The sequence below is a fragment of the Marmota marmota genome, unplaced genomic scaffold (assembly GCF_001458135.2).
Source record: "Marmota marmota marmota unplaced genomic scaffold, marMar, whole genome shotgun sequence".
Lineage (NCBI taxonomy): Eukaryota > Metazoa > Chordata > Mammalia > Rodentia > Sciuridae > Marmota > Marmota marmota.
The window spans coordinates 37,662,057-37,683,514 of NW_026000057.1; the positions used below are offsets into that span (position 1 = coordinate 37,662,057).

Consider the following 21,458-nt stretch of genomic DNA (forward strand, 5'->3'; position numbering starts at 1 on the left):
GCCCTCTTGCTTCAGAAGACTGTAAATGGGCTAAAACTCTCAGTATAAATTATCTGAAAGGTTATTTTCTCAACCATTTTCTTTGACAGGCAAGGACATTAAAGCCAAGAAAGGGCAAGTGGTTGAAGAAGGTTATACAGCTCACTGGTGACTGCTCCAAGACTTCTGAATTTTCACTACAGCTCTCTTTCTTTACTTCACACCTTCACATACCATAGAGGACCTCATATTTGTGAAACACTAAAAATACCGCAGTAGTGATACAGGCTGAATATTAGTGTTCCCACCAAATTTATACTTTGAAGACTAATAAGAGAGTAATTGGACGTGGGCCTTTCAAAGATAATGAGGTCATGAGGGCAGGCCCTCATGAATGGGATGAATTCCCCATGTAGCTAACTTGCAGCTTCTACCTTGTGAGGTTATACCAAGGAGGAACCACCTATTAGTCAGGAAGCAGGCCCTCACCAGACATAGGATCAACAGGTGCCTTGACTTTGGACTTCCCAGCCTCTAGAATTGTGAGAAAGAAGTTTTTATTGTTTAGCAATAAAAGAGACTCAATTTATAAGACCTTTGACTTATGGTATTTTGTTATAGCAGCCTGAATGGATTAAGACAAGTGTTATTCTTTCTTTCCTGAGGAAAAGAAATTGTACATCTGAAAACGTACCATATTTGGGCATCATGTTGTACATTACACGCAAATTTCATCCTATAAAACATCATGACCACACTGTACTTAGGTTGTATTTTGCCTTTCATTAGATAAACTTGTAAATGAGGATTAATAGTTAAAATCCACTTAAACGCTCATCCTCCCAGTCTACCATCATAGTTTCCCCTCTAACCACACTTAATTCCTCATCTCCTTTTGTTGTTGCAGTATGGGTCTGCCTTTGCATTTACTGCTTCTCCTGCCTAGAATTATCTTTTCTTTATAAAATTTCCAAATTATTCCTGTTACTAGGTTTCTTTGTGTGATATTCCTTTCCCATTTCTAGTTCCAGAGGTTTTTGCATTTTGCTACGGTGTAACACTTAAAGGATTCTACTTGAATATAACACTGTCTCTTCAGCCAGTAGTGACCTCCCAAGCCTAACAAGGTGCTCAAAACATGCTTCCCCCATGTTTTTGCAGTATTAAATATAAAGATCAGATCAAAGCAATGGTACAAAGGATTCACTATATTTACTTTCAGTTGGGAGCAGATGACTTTTGTTTGGATGGTGAATCTGTGGGTTCTTTTATACATTAAAAAGTAAGTAAACTTATAGAAATTCTGTATGACTACAGCACAATAATTACAAAGTATTCGCAAGAGAAGATTTGCCTAGAGTGTATCAAGTCTTCCATTGCTAAGAAAGATACTCTTCCTTTGCTTTCTAATCTTATCAGTTCCTCTCCAGAGGTTGCTCTTTGACCACAAGCTCACTGCATTAACTAACTTTGAAATAGATAACTAAAGGTCAACTCTCCTTTCCTTCCCCGGGCCTGATCTTTGATTTGGAACCGACGGGTCGCCAGACATTTGATACGAGGGTTGGCCAAGTGTGCTGCCTTGGGTTTGGGAGCCAGGCGGGGCGGAGCGCCCCTGAAAGCGAACCCCAGTAGAGTCCAGATGTTCAAATGCGGGCGCCTGACGTCTGGGCCAATGGGCAGAGCAGGCGCGAGTCCACGCCTCCGTTGACGTCAGGGCGGCGCCGCGGCGCGCAGGCGGCGGGGCCGCGGGGTGCCCGCCCCCAGAGGTCCGCTCGCCGCCTAGGCCGAGCTGTTCTTGCTTAGTCCTTCGTCTTGTTTCGCCGTCGCTGTAGTCGTCCCTGCACCATGGCTTTCGTAACCAGGCAGTTCGTGCGCTCCCTGTCTTCTTCGTCCAGCGCTTCGGCCTCGGCGAAGAAAATTATCGTCAAGCACGTGACGGTCATCGGCGGCGGGCTGATGGGCGCCGGCATAGCCCAGGTGAGCGGCCCCACGGGCAGCGAACCACGCTCGCTCCGCCACCCACCCCGAGACGAAAGCGCCGGCAGGTGGTGGCCCTTCCGCCGGAGTCGCGGGGAGTTTTCACCCGCCCCTCCGGGTGTAGTTGAACTACGTTACGTCTGGGCCGGTGAAGGAACAGCCAATCTGTGTCTCCCCGAATTCAGTGTTCTTGGCCCGGTCCCCAGTTCCTTCCTATCTGAAATTCCAGCCTTCCGCAAGGCCCCATGAAGGTTCGGTGGAGAGTGTTGGTGAAGGCAGTTTGGAACGGGGCCGTGCGTCAAGTTACAGGGGCACCAGGTTCAGCATAACTTGTTTGATCGCTGCCTTGCGCAAACAGAAATTTACTTTCAGAGACATGCACTGCTATCAGTTTTAAGTTTACTTACCAGCTTTTAATAATAATGCAGTCTTTGTCAGCAATTTTCTTCCCTACACGGACTCCCCGCTCTTCCCCGTGTTTCCTTCGTCTGCTAGGTTATAAAGAATAACAATAGTCACCACTTTTCTAACACTTTGTAAATTACACTCTCCTAATCCGAATTCGTGGAGGCCTGGAATTCCGCCTAAGGCTTCTGGAGGCAACTTTGACCTAGTGCCCTCAGTGCAGAGAAATCTGGGCTCTCTTCCGACGCTTAGGACAGTGGGAGCTGGAGATAAAACAGTGGAGAGGACTGAAGAAATAGAAGATTTTTTTGTTTGTTTTGTTTTATTTTGTTTTTTGCAGGACTCTGCTCTGTTCCAGCTCCATGATTCAGGTTCAGAGGTGCAGTTGATTATATGGATACAATGCTTTCAGTTTTTAGGGTTTTTTGTTTGGTTTGTTTGTTTTTTGTTTTCCACAACCAGTTATGTTCCCACTCATGTCAGAGAATTCTGATTTGCACATCCTAGCTGCTTATCATTAATTTAAGTCCTTTGCCCTTAAATTGTTGGGGAATGGAGGAGCGGTTATTGTCACCTAATTTTTCCTTTGGAGTGTTCCTAAATTGCACTAACTATAGTCACGAAAGAGTTTAATTTTTATTTATTTATTTGTCTTTTTTCCAATTCATACTTCCATGTTACTTAACATTTTTTTACTATTATTATGTGTCTTTATTTCCCCTTCCTGCAATTTTTTTGCAATATGTTAATTTGATTGCATTTCCCCCTAAAATCTGTATTTCTGTAGTGTTTTATCTTTCTGATTTTTACTGTCTCCCATTTCTTATGAGATCATGGTTTTGGACATATGTTGTTCTTTTCATTGTACAGATACCCTGGCTGCTAGGTTTTGGTGTCCTCATAAACTCCATTATGTGTGGCATGACAGGAATAAGTCCCTTCAACCTAAAAGTTTTACACATATTACAGAAAAAGTTCAGTGAGGCAGATGCCTGTAATCCCAGTGACTAGGGAAAATGAGGTAGGAGGATCATACCTTTGAGGCCAACCTCAGCAACTCTCTGGGAACCTGTTTCAAAATAAACAAATGAAAAAAAAATATATATATATATATATATATATATATATATGGGTTGGGGATGTAACTCATTGGTAGAGTGCCCCAGGGTTTAATCCCCAGTTTAGGTGGGGGGCATGTTGTATTTCATGAAGAGACAGAAGCAGCACCTCAAATTATAGGCATGATGTTGGAACTTTCACCTAAAAAAAGAGAAAGGAGAAGTGACTGACATTAAGGAGATACATAGATTTGATAATTTAATCCTTCATTAGCTGGACCAGGAAGTGCCTTTTGAAACTTAAAGGAAAAAAAGAATGCTATTTACCTACTAGGTTGGAAAAATAATAAAATTGTTATTCCAAACGGTAATGAAACCCAAAAGCCTAAATAGTGGACCATCATAAGAAATAGTAGTTCCATCCTTAATGTAACAGTTTAAGAGATCCTAGTTATTTTAGGTGACGACTCTAGTCCTATAAGGTGTCAGGAGAAGAAATCACTAGAAGAGAGTCTCCTGGAGTTCAGAGGGAGAAGGGGCAGGGGAGCTCAACTCAGGACAGATAGAGCCCTTGGCATACATGAAAGAAAAATTCCAGTAGGAGTCAGTAGAGGCACAGAGATCTATTTAAGAAAGCAAACAGTACACTGTTCAAGGGAGAATGCAGACCATCTTGAGAGTGAGAGACAGTGGTTTAGGGGTTTCTGGCTCTTGTTTTAAATGAAGGATGTAAGGTATGATAAGAAAAGGTATGTAAAGTTGCATCATTCTTATTATTGTAAGACAATTTATGGTGGTCTGATCATTCTCAGGATCCTTAGCTGACTTGGTCTCTGTTATTTGAGCAATAGGTAATACTAGGAGGTTCCCTAAATTATAGGTTCCTCAAAATATTTGTATTTCTCTTTGCTTAATCTATTAAAGTGTTAATCCATTATTTAACAGTGCTTAAAGTGATTATGAGGGAATGAATTTATGGTCAACTTTAAGATTTATAGATTTCCCCTAAAATTTTGGAGTGACAGCCCTGGTAAAGAGACTGGCTTGCTATGTGGAAACTCAAATTAAAATTATATTTTCTTGTCTTTCCTTTATGTCTTCTTTCTACCCATTTTAATTTCTTCTACTTCAGAGGGAAAAGGTGCTTTCCTGTGAAACAAATCTATGCAATATTTTCAGTGGGTTAGATGATCTCGTTTTGCATTCTTCCCTGTAGCAAGCAGTCTAGGCAATAGTACCTCATTCTTTTTGCTTCTGGATCAACAGCTTTGGCAGAGTAAAAATCTGTTTTGCCTATTCAGTTCCACTGACATTACTTGATATGTTTTGTATACAGATGGATGTCAGTATAGGCAGTTGGATGGTCTGCAGGCCAGCTGTATCCCACACTGGTTGTGGTAACATTGGAAAGTTAATATACCTCTGTACCTCAGTTTCCTTGTCTCTAAAGTAGTACTGGCATGGAGGAATATGGAAAGGATTAAATGAATTAGCACATGTCAAACAGTTAGGACAGTGTCTGGCAGATGATAAGAGCTCATTGTTAACTGCCTCTGTGATTTTTATGTTCAGTGCAGTTATCTATCCTGTTGCATGTTTTGCCTTGTGTCCCTTTCATTCCTGATCTTTGCTACTGAGGTAGACACCTAATATTAAGATGGAAAATATTGGTCATAATTCCGTTACATATTGTAAATCTCACCTGATACTGCAGTTTGTTTAGGGAATCTCTGAAATGAGATAAAGCACCTTTCATCTACCACCTTAGTAAAGTGAGAAAAGTGCAAACCCAAAAACTATTGTCTTGATTATAGTGCTAATCACATTTCGGTTCATTCTCCTGAATTCTTGCTGAAGTAGTTTTAATTTTAATCAAGTGGCAGGTCTGTTTACAATTTTAATTTTTTAATTTATCATTTTAATGTGTTCTAGTTTTTGCTGAGCAAGGTGAAAAAATTCTGAACAGATTTTGTAGGCACCTGATGTATTTCACAAGCAATTAAACAATTTTTAGACAAGTGAGGTCTGTGCCTAATTGCATTTGACCAGAACATATGCCATTAGTACAGATGTAGTTTTAGAGTATCTACTTGGCCTGTCATTGTTTTTTTGTTTGCTTTAAATTAAAAGAAAAAAAAAAATCCCTTAGACTGCAGGTTAATGTTTAAATAAGTTAACTTGTTTTATGTGTGTTGCTTGTTATAGGCTTCTGACTTGGTCTTGATTGCCAATTTATCTTTAGCTGGATATTTAGGCCAACAAAGAAATTTGTGCATTAAATAAACCTTGAGTGAGGACAGGTTGTCTTTTGCTGGTTTCCCTCTTTCCTTTTTTTTTTTTTTTTTTGGTGGGGCTGGGGGAGTTATCAGGGATTGAAGCAGGGTTCCCCAGCTTTTTATTTTGAGGCAGGGTCTTGATAAATTGCTTAGGGCCTCATTAAATTGCTAAGGCAGGCCCTGAACCTGTGATCTTCCTGCCTCAGCCTTTGAGTGACTGCATTACAGGCATGCTGGGATTGTAGGCGTGCATCATCATGCCCAGCTTTGTTTTTTGCTTTAAAAGGGGGGAAGGAGCCCAGAAGAAAGAAAGGAAAGAAGCTACTAGTTGTGCATTTCTCCAGTTCATGGAATGAATCCTTTCTAAATTTTACTTAGTCCATTGCCTTTTTTCATACAAGGAGTCCAGATAGCTCATACGTTTCTGTTAAATTATTGGTGAGAAGCCAGTGGGCTCCCTGGGACATTTCAGAGACTTTCTGTAAACCATGTGCGTGTGTGTGTGTGTGTGTGTGTGTGTGTGTGTGTGAGAGAGAGAGAGAGAGAGAGAGAGAGAGAGAGAGAGAGAATATGAGTGTTATGAGTGTTTTATGCTAGAGATTGAACCCAGGCCAGGGCCTAGTCTATCCTAGGCAAGAACTCTACAACTGAGCTACTGAGCTATATCTCCAGCCCATTCTTTTTAGGATATTACACTTCTTTGGGGAAGTGAGAAAGTTTGCACCTTAAAGGAGATTAGGGGTGAGTTGTCTCACCCAAAAAGTGTGTGTATGTGTATGTGTGTGTGTGTTTATTTTCCCCTTTAAGAAGCCAAAGTTGCACATTTCTTTTGGAGGAGAACTCCTTAAGCTATTGAAACTAAGTGGGGGCAGGGGGAGCATTCTAAGCTACAGGTGAATATTCCCCTAACCTTTGTGTTCCTTTGTGATGCTCCAAAAGGACTCAGACTCAAAAACTTCTCCCCAGCCACTGAATTTATTCACCCTGTTCCCCCTGCTCCCAGCTCCGAACTTTCTGATTCTGAATGGAGGAGTAATCATAGTTATTTTGTACTTTTTAGCTTTATTCATTTCTATTGGGACAGTGAGTATAGGGCTCTGTTGAAGTTTGCTTGAAAAACAGTGCAGAGACCTAGAAGTTTCAGGATCCATAGATATTGGTAGTTACCTGACTGTAGGATCTCATTTGGACTGTTCATTATGAAAGGGATATTTTTATTCTCAGGTGTTAACTTCCTGCTCAGGAGTATGGCATATATCTGTTTGTCATACTTCCCTCATTTCTTGAGTTGTTACTTAATTCTTTATAGGGCTGTTCTCTGATCATCACTGATGTACTGCTCTACCTATGTATTGCACATCAGTCATTGAACTCAGGGTGGGTGTGGAGATACTGTTGTTCCCAGAGGGTGAGAAGAGGTAGGACTGACAGGCAAAAATAAATAAACAAACAAAAACCAAATAAATAAATAAATAAAAATAAAATGCTGTTATTGAATGTATTTGGACATTTTGTAGAATAAGAAATGGCATTTTAGTCACGTTTTGATTTTTCTCTGCTATCTCCTAGATCTGCTTGTTTGAGTTTCGGGTTTCCTCCCCTTCCCCTCCTCTTCTCCCCTTATCTGCCTTAAATATACACACTTCATTGCCTAGCTCTACTGAGAACACAGGAAGATTATGCTGCTGCTGTCTATTCTGTCTCTCCAGTTATGCTAGAGATGCAGTAATTGTTTCTGATAAGTGGTGTTCTAAGCTTGAAAGTAAAGGCCTTGAAATCCGTGCCAGAGTTTAGATCCCTGCCCTCCTTTCCTGGCTGTAAGAACATTGGGCAACTCACTTACTCCTTCTTTCCCTAGCTAGAAATAACAGTATTTGCCTCATGTTGTGAGAATTAAATGTTAAAATACACTAATAAGAATTTATACAGGCACAATTCTTATTAGTGTATTCAGCAATAATTGGTCAGTACATGTTCACTACTTTATGATTTGGCATATCTAAACTGGTGGCCTATTTAAAGTCTCTTATCTGCCTTTGAAGCTATTTGATACAGAAATACGGGGAGTTCAAACAATTTTGGAAATTTTAAATTTTACCTAAGTGTTTTCTTGAGAAAGATAATCTTAATGCCCCATTGACTTGCTTTGGGGATATTGCCATGCATTCATACTCACAAAGCATTTAGAACAGAGCCTGACACTTAAAATATCCAAGAAATATAATGTTTTATTCTTTGCATAGCCTTTTGATATCTATTATTTCATGTGACCATTCTAATACCCCCACAGAGATGATACTTGAAGTCAAGGGTGAGAGGCAGAGCTGGGGCCAGAACTGGGTTCCTTACACTCCTATTCTGTGGATTGGAAATCCCTGAGACTGAGAAAACCATAGCTGTGTCTGATCTCTGGCCCATGCTGTCTTATGGGGAGAAGAATGGCCAAAGGATCCTCTTGGTATCCTGAATCAACAGTTATCAGCTTGTCTTCTTCTCAACTCTAGACTAAAAATTAGAGTCACCTGCAGGTCATCTCCATCTGTATGCTGTACTACCATTGTCTTTCTGCCATTATGGACTCGTCACCTACCCAAAATTAAATCATCATGTTCCCTTTTCTTCCCCTTAAAGTTTTTCCCACAGGGTATCCTTTGGTTATTGCTATTACTGTTCTAGCCTCATGTACTCTGCAACTGAGGTCATGAAGTGTTTTCTTTATCCTAGAAAAGGCTCTGTAACTTTGCTATCTCCTCTGTGATTCTTAGACCAGGCATATTACTTGAATTGTTGTGGGGGTGTCTGTGTTAGTCTTTTCAGCAAACACTAAAGGAAAAAACCTTATTATAACACATTATCATATTAATCTTGGTGGAGAACAGTTTAGATTATAACTCTTTTCTGCCCAAAGTGTCTGTCATGCAGCGTCTTTGAGGGATTCATAAATGTGATTAAGACTTAATTGTTATGATTAACATGTTCAGTTAACCCTCCTCTTTTTCAGAATTTGTGGGAGGTCTCTGTATGACCCCTATTACCTAATACTTCCTCTGTATTAACCAAACCTAGATACTTAGTATTTTTTTTTTTAAGGTGTAGATGGACACAACACAGTGCCTTTATTTTTATGTGGTGCTGAGGATCAAACCCGGGTCCCGCCCGTGCTAGGCGAGCGCTCTACCGCTAAGCCACAATCCCAGCCCCTTAGTAATTTTTTTTTATATTTAGCAGACTTATAGTCCAAATTGGGGGGCACATTTTCTTAGCTTTTTAGAAATACGCTTTGGGAGGACAGCCAAGGCATTTAACTGTTTTAATAACAAACCAGCTGGCTATGGTGGCAGTGTGGTTGAAAGCCTCAACAGAGAACCCTTGCCTGATTTGTTGAACTTAGTGAAGACTACTTTGTGCTGATAGCAGAGTCCAAGGTCTTACTCAAGCAGAGATAATCATAAACCCAGAATCGCCAGTTCACAGAGTTGCACCTGATTTATGACCCATTTTCTTCTCTGGAGCAAATCAAGAAGACTGAGAAAGGCAGACCTTCCTGTGAAGGGACAGCAGCCCTGGCACAGTCAGCTTTGGAGCATTGACTCTGTGTCCTTATTCAGAGTTCAGGTGTGGTGGATAATTTGTACCACTTGGGGATATTTTGAAGACCATGCCATAGCCCTCCTTTCTGGTGTGGAGTTGTGTTGTTGGTGGGAGAGGGGAGGGAAACCAGTCAGTCACTGGACCAGTTGCTGACTGGTTTTTACATATTCATCAGTTAAGCTATGCTTCAGAGAAACTGCTTCAAATCTGGTGATACATTTGCAAAAAATATGTAAATCTAGCATGCTTTTGCTTGGCATGCTTACTGATCCTGTGGCCAGAGTACTTTGGGGACTTTGACAAGCATTCTGTTCTCTTGGCTTATTTTTAGAACTCTGAAGCACCCTTGTCTAAAAATATTTCCTCTCTGGCTGAGCCTGCCTTCCACTGGGCCTAGAAAAGTCATGGAGCTGAGGACATAGGCTTCAAATAATTTTTTTCCATTGCAGACTACTTGTCTTCAAGGTCTTGGAGTGTGTAAGTCACTGTAATACAAGACAAGAATTCTCAGTGGGCTGATTTAAATTATTGTCACTGAAGTTCAAGTGCCAGGAGGAGTCTTCTTCATTTATTGTAAAAATTACAATAAATTATAGATGTTTGAAGGAGGAGAAGAAAGGTTATTTTTCTTTTGTGGTCTCCTTTTCCATTACCAGATATCTCCTTGCCAAAAAGTTAGCAGTAACTTAAGTGATATCATTACATAATTCTAGAAACATGAGTTTCCTTGCATCCAAGATACATGAAATGCTTTTCTAAATAAGAGCTCTTACTAATACAAGTATCCTCACATTATCAGAAAGGTTCTCAGTTACATCAATAGAAAGAGCCATCAGATCTTTGGTGTCTGTCTGTATCTAGGTGATTAATTGTTCTGTGATAGTTTCTGTTTTCTTTCTTCACTGAAAAGAAGATGTTATGTTAGATTAGGTCAGTGGGTTTTTTGTTATTTTTCTTTATTATCTGTTTTTTCTTAATTATGGTAATTTATCATTTTAATCATTTTCAAGTGTATGATTCAGTGGCATTTGAGTACATTCACAATATCATGGAAGCATCATCAACATCTGCCTCTAGAACTCTTAATCTTGCAAAATGGAAACAGTACTCATTAAATAGTTTTTTGCCATTTTTTCTTCCATCTCTGACAACTGTTGTTCTACCTTTTGTCTCTGAATTCAACTATTTTAAGTACTTCAAATAAGTGGAATTGCTTTGTATTTGTCTATTTGCAACTGGCTTATTTCAGATAGCATCATATCTTCAAGGTTCATGTGCTAGATTGCTCTTTTTAAGTGGAATAACACCCTACTGGATGTGTATCACACTTTGTTTATTCCTTCATTCATCAGTGGACACTTGAATTGCTTCCACCTTTTTTTTCCCCCCTCGTGACTAGTACTGCTTGAACATAGGTGTACAAATATCTGTTTCAGTCCTTGCTTTCAGTTCTTTGGGGTATATAACCAGAAGTGGAATTGCTGGATCATATGGTAATTCTGTTTTTAATTTTTTGAGGATTTTCCATTCTATTTTTCATAGTGGCTGCACCATTTTCCATTTCATCAGCAATGCACAGTGGTTTTTATTTCTCCATACCTTGCCCAAACTTTTTTTTTTTGTAATAGTCATTCTAATGGATGTGAGTAATTCATAGATTTTTGTACTATGCTCTCTGATGGACCTCAGGGGTCCCATGAATATTCTTAGTGTTACCCAAACTGCTTTTCTATGACTTATTTTACATTATTGGTCTTTTGTATTCTTTCCTATGGAGGATTTCACGGCTAAGAGAATTTAAAAGATACCACTAGTTGATTTTGGCTACCACATCAGCTGATCTGCTCTACAAATTGCTGGTCTTGATTATCTTTAATAACCCTGAACAATAATAAAAAAAAAGAAAATAAAAAAAAAATAAATGCTTTTGCTGATCTCTGACCTTAAGGTAGTGAAAGCTAAGGGTCTTAATTCCCCATGTGGTAAGAGGAAGCTGTGTTGGAGGGAGTGAATCTGAGTTTCTGTGGCCATATCTGACCTGGCTCACATGGGCCCCTCTGCAGCCTAGGGCCTTGCCCACAGCCCCTTTGATAAAAGGAACAAGATGTGTTAACATGCTGGAGTGAATTAAACACAAATTCATTTTTAAATCACAGGGGTAGGTACAGTGTATAAAGAATGTTAATTGCTCTTTAGGCAACATGTGTCTTCCAGTTCCCCTTTTGCCTAGCATTCCAGACACCAGTTCCAGAAATCTAATCTGCTCACCAAAATAACGGAGACTTTTGTAACTTTTTTATACTTTATTATTGGCTGAAGTCTGCTATTAGCTCCTTTTTTTCTTATTTTCAAACAAAAGTGATTTCTCATTATTTTAATTTTGCATAATTTTAAAATAACTTGACATTTATGTAAAGTTTGTTTTCATAGTTAACAAAACCGGTCATGATTTCTTGAGAATTTATTTCTAAAACAATTTGCATATTGAGGCCTTTAAAAAATAGACAAGGCTGGGCTTGGTGGTACAGGTTTGTAATTCCAGTAACTCGGGAGGCTGAAACAGGAACATTATGTGTTACAGGCCACCTGTGCAATTTAAGAGAACTTGATAAGGGCTGGGGATGTAGCTTCATTGCAGAGTGCTTGCCTAATGTGTGAGGGTCTGGGTTCAATTCTCTGTACTACCAAAAAATAGTGGAAGGGTTGTCCATCGTTCATGTATTCATAAGAAGTATGAAAGGTAAGATGTGATCGCTACTCTTGAGGAGCCTACTGTGTAGAGGAAGAAATACAGGTATGAATAACTAATTGTAATAAAGACTGCCTGCCTGTCATGTCTGGGATGTGACTTACTATAAATGAAAATTTTAATAGTTTGGATACATTACCTTAAGGTAAACATGTGCATGTGCAGATACACACAGTACAGTGGATCAAACCCAGGGCCTTGCTTATGCTGAACATGTGTTCTACCACTGAACTATATCCCCAGTCTGAGGAAAGTCTTTTTAAATACAAAAGATGTGATGTGACATATAGAATAATTCTTATGGTAAGGAAAAATGGACATTAAAAAAGTATGAATATATATATGTGTGTGTGTGTGTATGTGTATGTGTATATATATATATACATATATAGTTTATGAAATTTATATTTACTGGAAATTCAAGTTGGGTTTCAGATAGGGGTAAGACAGAACAACCCTGAAATGGCATTTATAGTGACAGCAACTTTAGAATCTGAACTAGTAGATGATGTAGCAGCCCTTTTGAAAAGGTTCTGCATTGTTATCTTGAATTCACAATCAAAAGTTGGTGTTGATCAGTTTTTGCATTTCTGATTTATCATTCTTCCATCACATCTGGAATTTCTCTTACATTCTGGTTGATTAATGACCAAACTTGAGAAATTTTTACATAAAAGAACCTATGGCCTTTTTATCTTTCATTTTCTGATCCTGTGGTTTGGGCTACTATTATATTATTGAGCAGCCATTGGTAGCTGGTGAGTCATATTAGCATAAACTTCTGTTACCCTTTTTTTTTTGCCACCCCACACACTATTTTGAGTCCTATACAAAAGATTTGTTATATCTATAAATCAGTAGAGGCACAAAGAAATGTCTGCTAGGGGTAGGAAGAAATTTCATTAAAGGACAAATAACCTCTGTATTAGATTATGAAAGATATAGGGAAGGCAGCAGTGAGGGAGAACATGCCTGGCAGAGAAAACCACACAGGTGAGGGCATGGATCTATAAATTGGCACAGAAGAGGAAGAAGTGTGGTGTGTCTGGTTTGTATTTGGAGCTCAGTTTATCATGCTCCAAATTATTTTTTATTTTACAGTTATTGGGTACCTGTCACCTGCAAGGCATGAGGGAGGAGCCCTTGTGGCCTATCCATCTCTTAAAGGCTTCACTTTTTAATACTACCGCATTGGCAGTACCTGACTTTGAATGGGACATATTCAAAGCATGGCATTGAGGGTTTTGCTTTTGCTTTTTTTTTTTTTTTTTTTTAAATATTTTTAGTTGTAGATAGACACAATACCTTTATTTTATCTGTTTTTATGCAGTGCTGAGGATCAAGCACATGTGCTAGGCACGCACTCTACCCCTGAGCTACACCCCTAGCCCCAGTAGTGAGAATATGAATTTAGGAATATGAATGTGAATCTAGCTCTAGTCTAGAACTTGGCCCTCAGCATACCACTGTGCTACTTAGTAATGGAAGGACTTTGGTGGTGAAGCCAAAGCCAGCTTTAGGTAGTTGAGGAAGTTGCCTCATCCATTTTTTTCTTTCTTTTTAAACAGAGTGATTTCCCAGCCTGTTTGTAAAATTAAAGACACAGGTGGGAATACCTGAAAATGAAAACTGAAAGGAGAACAAGTCTTGAGATCAGAGGTGTAAGATCAAAAACAAAACAAAATACAGTTGACTCATGAACAATGCAGGGATTAGGGACCCTAATCACTGAGCAATTGAAAATTCATGTATAATTTTTGACTCCCCAGAAACTTGACTACTGTGAGCCTGCTGTTGGCTGGAAGCCTTACCTATAACATAAAAGGCCTATTGATACAGATTTTGTTTGTTGTTTGTATTATATACAGTGAGAACTATGCAGGAACCACAGAGATCACTTTTTACTATGATAATATGGCTTATTGAAGAGACACACTGCTCACCCAGAGACTTAACAGCAGCACTTGAGCCCACGGCAGTCACACCTGGACACTGTGAAATGATCACAGCAGTTGAGAGAGTACTACAGTTTATTGTATGCAGCTGTGATTTAATATTGCATCTTTGTTTACATTTCTCTCCACTGCAAATGATACCATGTGTTTGTTGGTTTAGATTTTGATATATTTTAACTTTTTATAAAAGATTTGTTTATATTTTATGGTAGTAGGTGATAAAATAGACAATTATATATTTTATGCATTATTGGCATAACTAACTTTTTGTGGTTTTTTTTTTTTTAAATATTTCTAGGAAGGTTTGTCTGCCACCTTTTCCAAATGGTTACAAATCTCCAAAGAAATCTTATAAGTAGGTCCATTCCATTCCCAGCTGTGCTGTGTAAGGGTTAACTCTAGCCTTAGAAGGCTGTACCTGGGTCCAATTATAAGCCTTAGACCCTTGTAGCCTAGAGAGGGGAAGGGGCAGCCTAGAATACAAATAATAATCTATTGTAGTATGCTAAGAACTGTTATAGGTGTTTAAATTATATGAACTCACTGAATCCTCCCCAAAATACTTTTGCCCCAGTTTTACGGTATTGGACAGTTGACAAAGGTTAAGGTATATTTTCCAGTTCCAAGTTGGCACATGGGTGCCAGAATCTGGCCCTGGCTCAGCTTGTTGTTTGGGAATATTGCCCTTAGACCCAGCCATGCCTTGCAGGGTCAAGAAAAGTAAGCGAGCAGGCAGTTCCAATTTCAAATCCCAGTCACATGTCAACTTCCAGTTTGCTTATTGTTACAATGAGAGCAGCATGCCTCCCCCCAATGGATGTTATGAGGATGGAATGGAATACTTTATGAGAAATTAAGCTTTTTGAGAGCAGAGAATTTGTTTATCATTTTATCACTGGAGCCAGCTATCAGTGGCTCAGTGGTCAATGAAGGACAGAACACAGTACTGTGTCCTGTATGGTGCTCTAAATGGTCCATTCCATTCCTAGGAATGCACAGATGTGGGGACAGGTGTTCAAAAGCTCTCACCTTCAAGGAAGCAGGATTTGTCCATGGTCTTTGATCATTTGATAAAAAGCATTTTCTCATATCCTCTGCATTTCTTACCTGAACTGTCCAGAGGTTTCCCCACTGTCTGGAGCGTTTGTGTGCACCAGTGTAGTTGTGTGGCTGCCAAGAAAAGCATAGCCCTTGTTCTGTTTTTAGCTTCACATCAACATATAACTGAAAACTGTGAATGAAGACTTAATCATGTTGAAACTATTGGGATTTTATGTTATTTTTTTGGTACTGGGAATGGAACCTAGGGGTACTTTACCACTAAACTACACCCCCAGACCTTTTTATCTTTTATTTTGAGGCAGGATCTTTCTAACAGGCCTCAAACTTGGAATCCTCTTGTCTCAACTTCTGAGTCACCAGGGTTATAGGTGGGCAACAAAGATCCTGGCCAGAACTTGGAATTTTATTGAAGAGGAGAGACTAGAACCCATGACCAGGAACCATCATATATATCTTAGGAAAGAGGTTGGCCTCAACAGCAATTAAGGATAATTTTTACAAGGAAGAGTGAAGAAAGAGTGAAGTTAGATGGAAGAGAGAGATTTTCTTTTCTTTTTTTGGTACTGGAGATTGAGCCCCGGGGTGCTTTCCACCAAGTCATATCACTCGACCCTTTTTATTTTTTTGTTTTGAGATGAGGTCTTTTCTAATTTGCAGAGGCTGGCTTTGAACTTTCTATTTTCCTACCTCAGCCTTCCAAATAGTTGGGAATTAAAGTGTGTGCCACTGTCATGGTGAAAGAGATTTTTAAGATCAAAGCCAAAAGCTAAAGAACTTGAGTAAGCTATAGGAGTTATGAGTTTTATACTTCAAGACTTGGTTATCTTGTGGAGGAAGGAATATGAGCCTGTGGAGACAATGTTTAAGTTGGACTTTCAGAAGATGAAACAAACCTCTATTGAGGGTTGGGAACGTTGAGCTTTGGAGGCTGGAAACCCAGTTGGGGAGAATGTTGCTGAAGAAATAATATGTCTCTAAATTGAAGTTTAGGGTGTTACGTAGTACAGAAAGAGGAATGTTGAACCAAATGTTAATATGGTGTTCAGTTTAAATATTTATTTGATATTTTAACTTGTCACACCTTTCTTAACATTTGCTCTTATGGTTATCAGAAAGGTTAGAGGAGATCACATTATTTTTCAAACTAGGGTCTTTAGGCTTATTTTGGGGGATTCAAAAGTTCTATAGGAACTTTTAAAATTTGTGTTTTCATTGATAACATTAATAGAAGATATTATGGATGATATGACTGTTTATTTTTGTCACTAATGAGATCTGAGATATCAGTGCACTTTGCAAATTTATGTGCATAATATTATTTGTTCTAGGTAAAGCCACAGTACCTCCTCCAAGAACGTTTTGCAATGGCTTGAAGAAGGAAAGTTGTGGGAGAATGAAGCAGTCATAGGCACTTGATAATGTGCCAGAGAATTGAGCCTCATGATGTTCATAATATCTGTGCTGTAGATATTACCTAGCTCCTCTCTTTGGATGAATAGTTATCAGCACAATGGTAACTGATGAATTTTCCTGTTCCAAATATCAAAAACAATCATAAGCTCATTTAATTGAGATTTTAATATCATAATTATTCAATTTTTAAGAAAATAAACTATATAACTGTAAAATGATACTTAATTAAAATTGGCATTTGAAGTTGAATAATTGGTTAAATAAAACTGAGATTGATAGTCTTGATATTTGGTACAGGAAGGTACTCCTAGTGGGAGCTGTTATTAGGGGTGACAAACATCCATGGACTAACATTTCAGTTGGTCAGGGAATCTTTCAAAGAATATCTTCTCTGGGAGGTTCCACATTCCCTCCGCCCCTCGCCAGTATTGTGGCTATGGAGAAGAAAAGGGAGGTTGTTAGCTCAGTGGTGGTGGAGGGTAGCTAGTAGTGGACAAGCAAGCAAGGGTGGATGCAGGACATGGTAGATGCAAATGTGGCCAGAGGTCAAAGTTAGAAGAGAGCCATTCAGGAGAAGGGACTAAAACAAAAATGGGGCAGCAAGTGCAGAGCCTGACCTTCAGGAATTAAGAAACATGTTCTATTTAGGGAAGCAAGGCACCTTATATTCAAGAGTCCCAGGGAAAAGAGCACTGGTAGGGCCTGATCTTTCTTTGGGGAGTTTGGGGAAGAAAGCCTTCTGGATAGTGTCTTCATGATGATGTTTGGAACTTTTTTGTGGACACAGTGGTAGGAAGACTTGAAATACTGGTTTAGGGACAGAGATTTGCTGGCCTCTCTGTGGTTTGAGGATATAATTGGCAAAGCTGGTGTGTGTGTGTAGGTGGTGGGGGGATAGGAATCAGGACTAACAGGATTTTTACCTTCCAGCAAAATTGTTTTAGAGCAGTGCTTTCTGGGTACAGTGACTGGGCATTAAAATCATCTGGGGATTTTTTTTTAGTTTTTTTGATGCTGTGACTAAAATACGTGACGAGCAATGTAGAAGAGGAAAAGTTTATTTGGGGCTCACAGTTTCAGAGGTCTCAGTCCATAGACAGCCAACTCCATTGCTCTGGGAGCAAGGTGAGGCAGAGCATTGTGACACAAGAAATAAGTAGAGAAAGGCAACTCAAGACATGGCAATAAAGAAGCAGAGAGAGCTGTGCTCACCAGGGACAAAATATAAACCCCAGTGGCATACCCCTAGTGACCCACATCCTGTAGCCACACCGTCCCTGCCTACAGTTACCACCTTGTTAATCCATTCAAGTGGATTAATGCACTGATAAGGTTAAGGCTCTCATAATCATTTCACCTCTAAACTTTCTTGCATTGTCTCACACATGAACTTTTTTTTTTTTTCTTTTTGGTGCTTGGGATTTGAACCCAGGGCCTCATGCATGTCAAGCAAGCACTTTGTCACTGAGCCACACTCCTTCACTCATGAACTTTTGGGGGACACATCATATCTAAACCATAACAGGATATGTTTAAAAATGCCAGTGCCTAGGTGCCATCTCAGACTAAATTGAATCAGAATATATGCAGGTGGGGTCTGGACTGTGTTCATTTTAAATGTCCCTCAGCTGATTCTAATCTGTAGCCTGATTGGGCTACAGATCTTAGAGCAGAAGCTCTGAAACCTAAGTGAACATCAGAATCATCTGCAAGTCTTGCCACAGTGTGATTGAGTCTAGATTCTGAGAATTTATATTTTTTACAAGTCTGCAGCTGATGTTGCTGCTGCTGGTCCAGGACCCAGACTTTGAGAACCCTGTGTATTTAGTGTGCCTCTTGTTGCTTTTAAGCCTTAAACACTCATTTGTCTAAGTAGGTGCTCTGGTTTGTCTAGTAATTTTTATTAATATGACTAATTTAACTGAGGCCAAAAGATGCTTGTTGATGGTGTGTGTTACTGTATTTAGTGGCCATTAGACTTGAGACATGTTGTTTTAACTTCTGTACACCTCAGGTTTCCTCATTTATATAAAATGGAACAGTGATGCCAGTTTCATAATGCCTTTTTAAAAATTTGTTGTTGAACACAATACTTTTATTTTATTTATTTTTATGTGGTGCTGAGGATCCAGCAGAGTGCTCTTATGTGCTAGGTGAGCTCTCTACTGCTGAGTCACAACCCCAGCCCTTCATAATGTGTTTTAAGGAGTATTAGAACATCACTTTGGGGGAGAGAACTGACATGTAATTATTTAGTTAACTAGGAGGGACTTGTTAATGATACTATTACCAAGTCTATAATAGTTACCAAGAAAGGCAAGGGGGAAAGAGGATAGAAAAAAATTAGGAACATGAAATTTCTGCAAAATGATATATTATTATTGTATCTTGAAAGTGGGTAACTTCAAAAAACAGGACAACTTTCCTTAAACTCTTAATTGGATTACAAGAACACACTTCTGGAGTTAGGTAGTCTCAATTTGAATCATATTTGATAGATATGAGAGGCTTTGTGTCTTAACAACTTAGTGATCTTAGGCAAGTGACTCAACCTGTCCAGTCCCATTTCTTCTTTTGCAAAAAGTATGTTGTCTGCTTCAACAAGGTTTTTGGACCACTCAGAAGTAGTCTTGGAAAAATGCAGAGTTGAGCCTGGCACTTGGTAGGTGTTCAGTACATGGTCCCTGGTATTTTTGCTACATTTGACTTTTTTCTTTTTAAAGGATTTTTTTTTTTTCCTGATAATAGAAAGAAGGTAGAGAGACTTCTGTTGGTTCTCATAGGAAAAATAGGGCAAGTGCATTAATAATTCAGAAAGAAACAAGATGGCCTTCAGGTAGCCTGTGGCAGCCTACCTGTGCTTAAAATTGCCTCAATTTGCCAAGTCTGGAATGAGAATCTTGCAGCTTTTGTGGATTACATGGGAGCAAGGGCCAGACTGCCTGTATCCTGAGGCCATCTCTGTGGTAGCCCGATAGACTAATTCACCAGTAGGAGAGGAGTACTGAACCCATGTGAAGTAGAGTTCTAGAAGCAAAGAATATTGGGTTTATAATCCTGTGAATATTAAGCATCTAATACATACCTTGTGTTGTTTGTGCATTGTGTGCTCACTATGGGCTAGGCATTGGGATTTGCAGAGATGAATAAAACATGAAATTTTCCTCAGGAAGTTGCTGACTGTGTTTCTTAGCATATCTGTTAGAAATGAGATGGGAAAATAAACAGACCTTTTACACAATCACTGACAGGATCATGTGACACATGCACTTTGCTCTCCTGGAACGTTGCTTGGAGAGCTTTGATTTAATAGCTCTTTTTTGGCCACTGTCTGCACATATGTGTTGTCTCTGGTATGTGCTGCAGACACCAGGATGAGGAAAGGCAGAGGCTGAGTTGGCCCCGTGTCTTGTGTGTGTGGAGGTGTAGGGTGTTTATCAGAGGACTTTAGGTGGGAGTGGAAGGTCAGCATTTAAGCCCAAAATACTTTCTGGACATTTTTTTTCTGATTGAATTTTAATTTAGTTTTTTTTTTTTTTTTTAAGTAAATGTGCTTGCTTCTTTTCTTTTTATTATTTGAGGGTGTTTCTTCTCTAGATTTGATTCTGTTACAGGCTTAAAAGCAGTAATTATGAGGCTAGCATTATAGCTTATCTGTAACAGTCCAAATTATCTAGTGATGATCACAGTCAGATGTGATTATAGTAACTCAGAAAGTAGCATTCTAGAGCCACCACCTGTGATACCACCTGCCCCATCTGCTGAGGCCACTTCTTCAAGGTTACTCCTTAGGACCCTGGGCCCATTGTAGATGTGTTCCTCTCCTCTAGCCTAATGAGATCTGATCCCTGCCTGGATTGCTCACCATGAGGCTTTTATTTTGTGTGACATCCCATGTACAAAGTTTTGTATCAAAAAATTGTGTTTGTTTTTCTCAGTGAGATTATAAATTCTCAGTAAGAGAGCACAGCTCCCATTGTCTTTTTGTGTTTCCGTTCCCTTCGGCTTTGGCACTATCTTGTGTCAGATATACTCAAATCTTCTTCCATCTCCTTGAAGACCTGAGAAAGCCTGAGTGGTGTCTTTTGGAATTGGAGTGAGAGCAAGTAGATCAGTACTTGGTGGCTAGCAATCAGGAATCCTGTTTGACCAAGAATGACCTAGAGGAGAGGTCAAGAGGAATAAAGTGAAAATCACTTGTGTCATTCCAGAGGTGCAGTTAGAGGAGCCAAGACAAAACAAAAAGACTCCAAGGCAGCAGCACCTCTGCTTGCCCATGCCTTGCGGATGATGTACCTGGATCAGTGACCATCACTCCTGCCTGTCAGCTGTGGCTGCTGATGGCCACCCATCTTAAAGCAATTCAATTTCCTTACCAGCTCCAACCAGAATTTGGGATTGATTTCTTAGTTTCTGTGTTAGAGTTCCCCACTAATCTCCAGCCCCACCAAGTTTCGGTGACTCACTAGAAGGGCTCACAGGGCTCAGCAAATAGTCTTACTCATGATGATAATTTACTCCTTCTGCTAAAGGATAACAAAAAACACAGACAGCCAGAGAGAAAAGTGAATTGGGTAAAGTCCAGGGGAGACTTCCAAGGGCCTTTTCCCAGTGTAGTCACACAGGACATGCTCATTTGCCCCAGCAACAAGTTATAACAGCACTTATGAAACACTCATCAGTAGAGCTAACTAGAGACTCAAGTGTCCAAGATTTTTGTTGGGTGTGTCAGGTAGGCGCACTCTGCTTTGCACATTCCAAAATTTCACATTCAGGTGGAACACAGGCATTCAGCATAAGCAACATCATTTTCACAAACAGTTTAGGCACAGGGGTACACTTGTCAGAGAATGGTAGGGAGCCTCACAAAATCCAAGTTTTGGATGCCAGCCAAGGGTCACCTTGCAGGCAGACTTCCTAAGGGTAGCTGTCTTAGGTGTGCTGTCTTAAGTCATTTCTGCATAGCCTCTAATTTGCTCTGGCCTTTCTA

The 21,458-nt window shown here is 39.6% G+C and overlaps 1 protein-coding gene across 2 annotated transcripts in view; it reads left to right on the top strand.

Moving 5' to 3' along the window:
* Positions 1–1,722: 1,722 nt before the first annotated feature.
* Hadh (hydroxyacyl-CoA dehydrogenase) overlaps positions 1,723–21,458 on the top strand; it is a 44,497-nt gene continuing 24,761 nt past the window's right edge. The window contains exon 1 of one of the 2 annotated variants that reach the window (XM_015484624.2): positions 1,723–1,959. In XM_015484624.2, the coding sequence (XP_015340110.1) occupies positions 1,828–1,959 (132 nt within the window). In that variant the 5' untranslated portion in view covers positions 1,723–1,827. Of the gene's footprint in view, positions 1,960–9,172; positions 9,314–21,458 lie in introns of those variants that run through there. The other variant, XM_048813714.1, reaches the window with a different exon arrangement.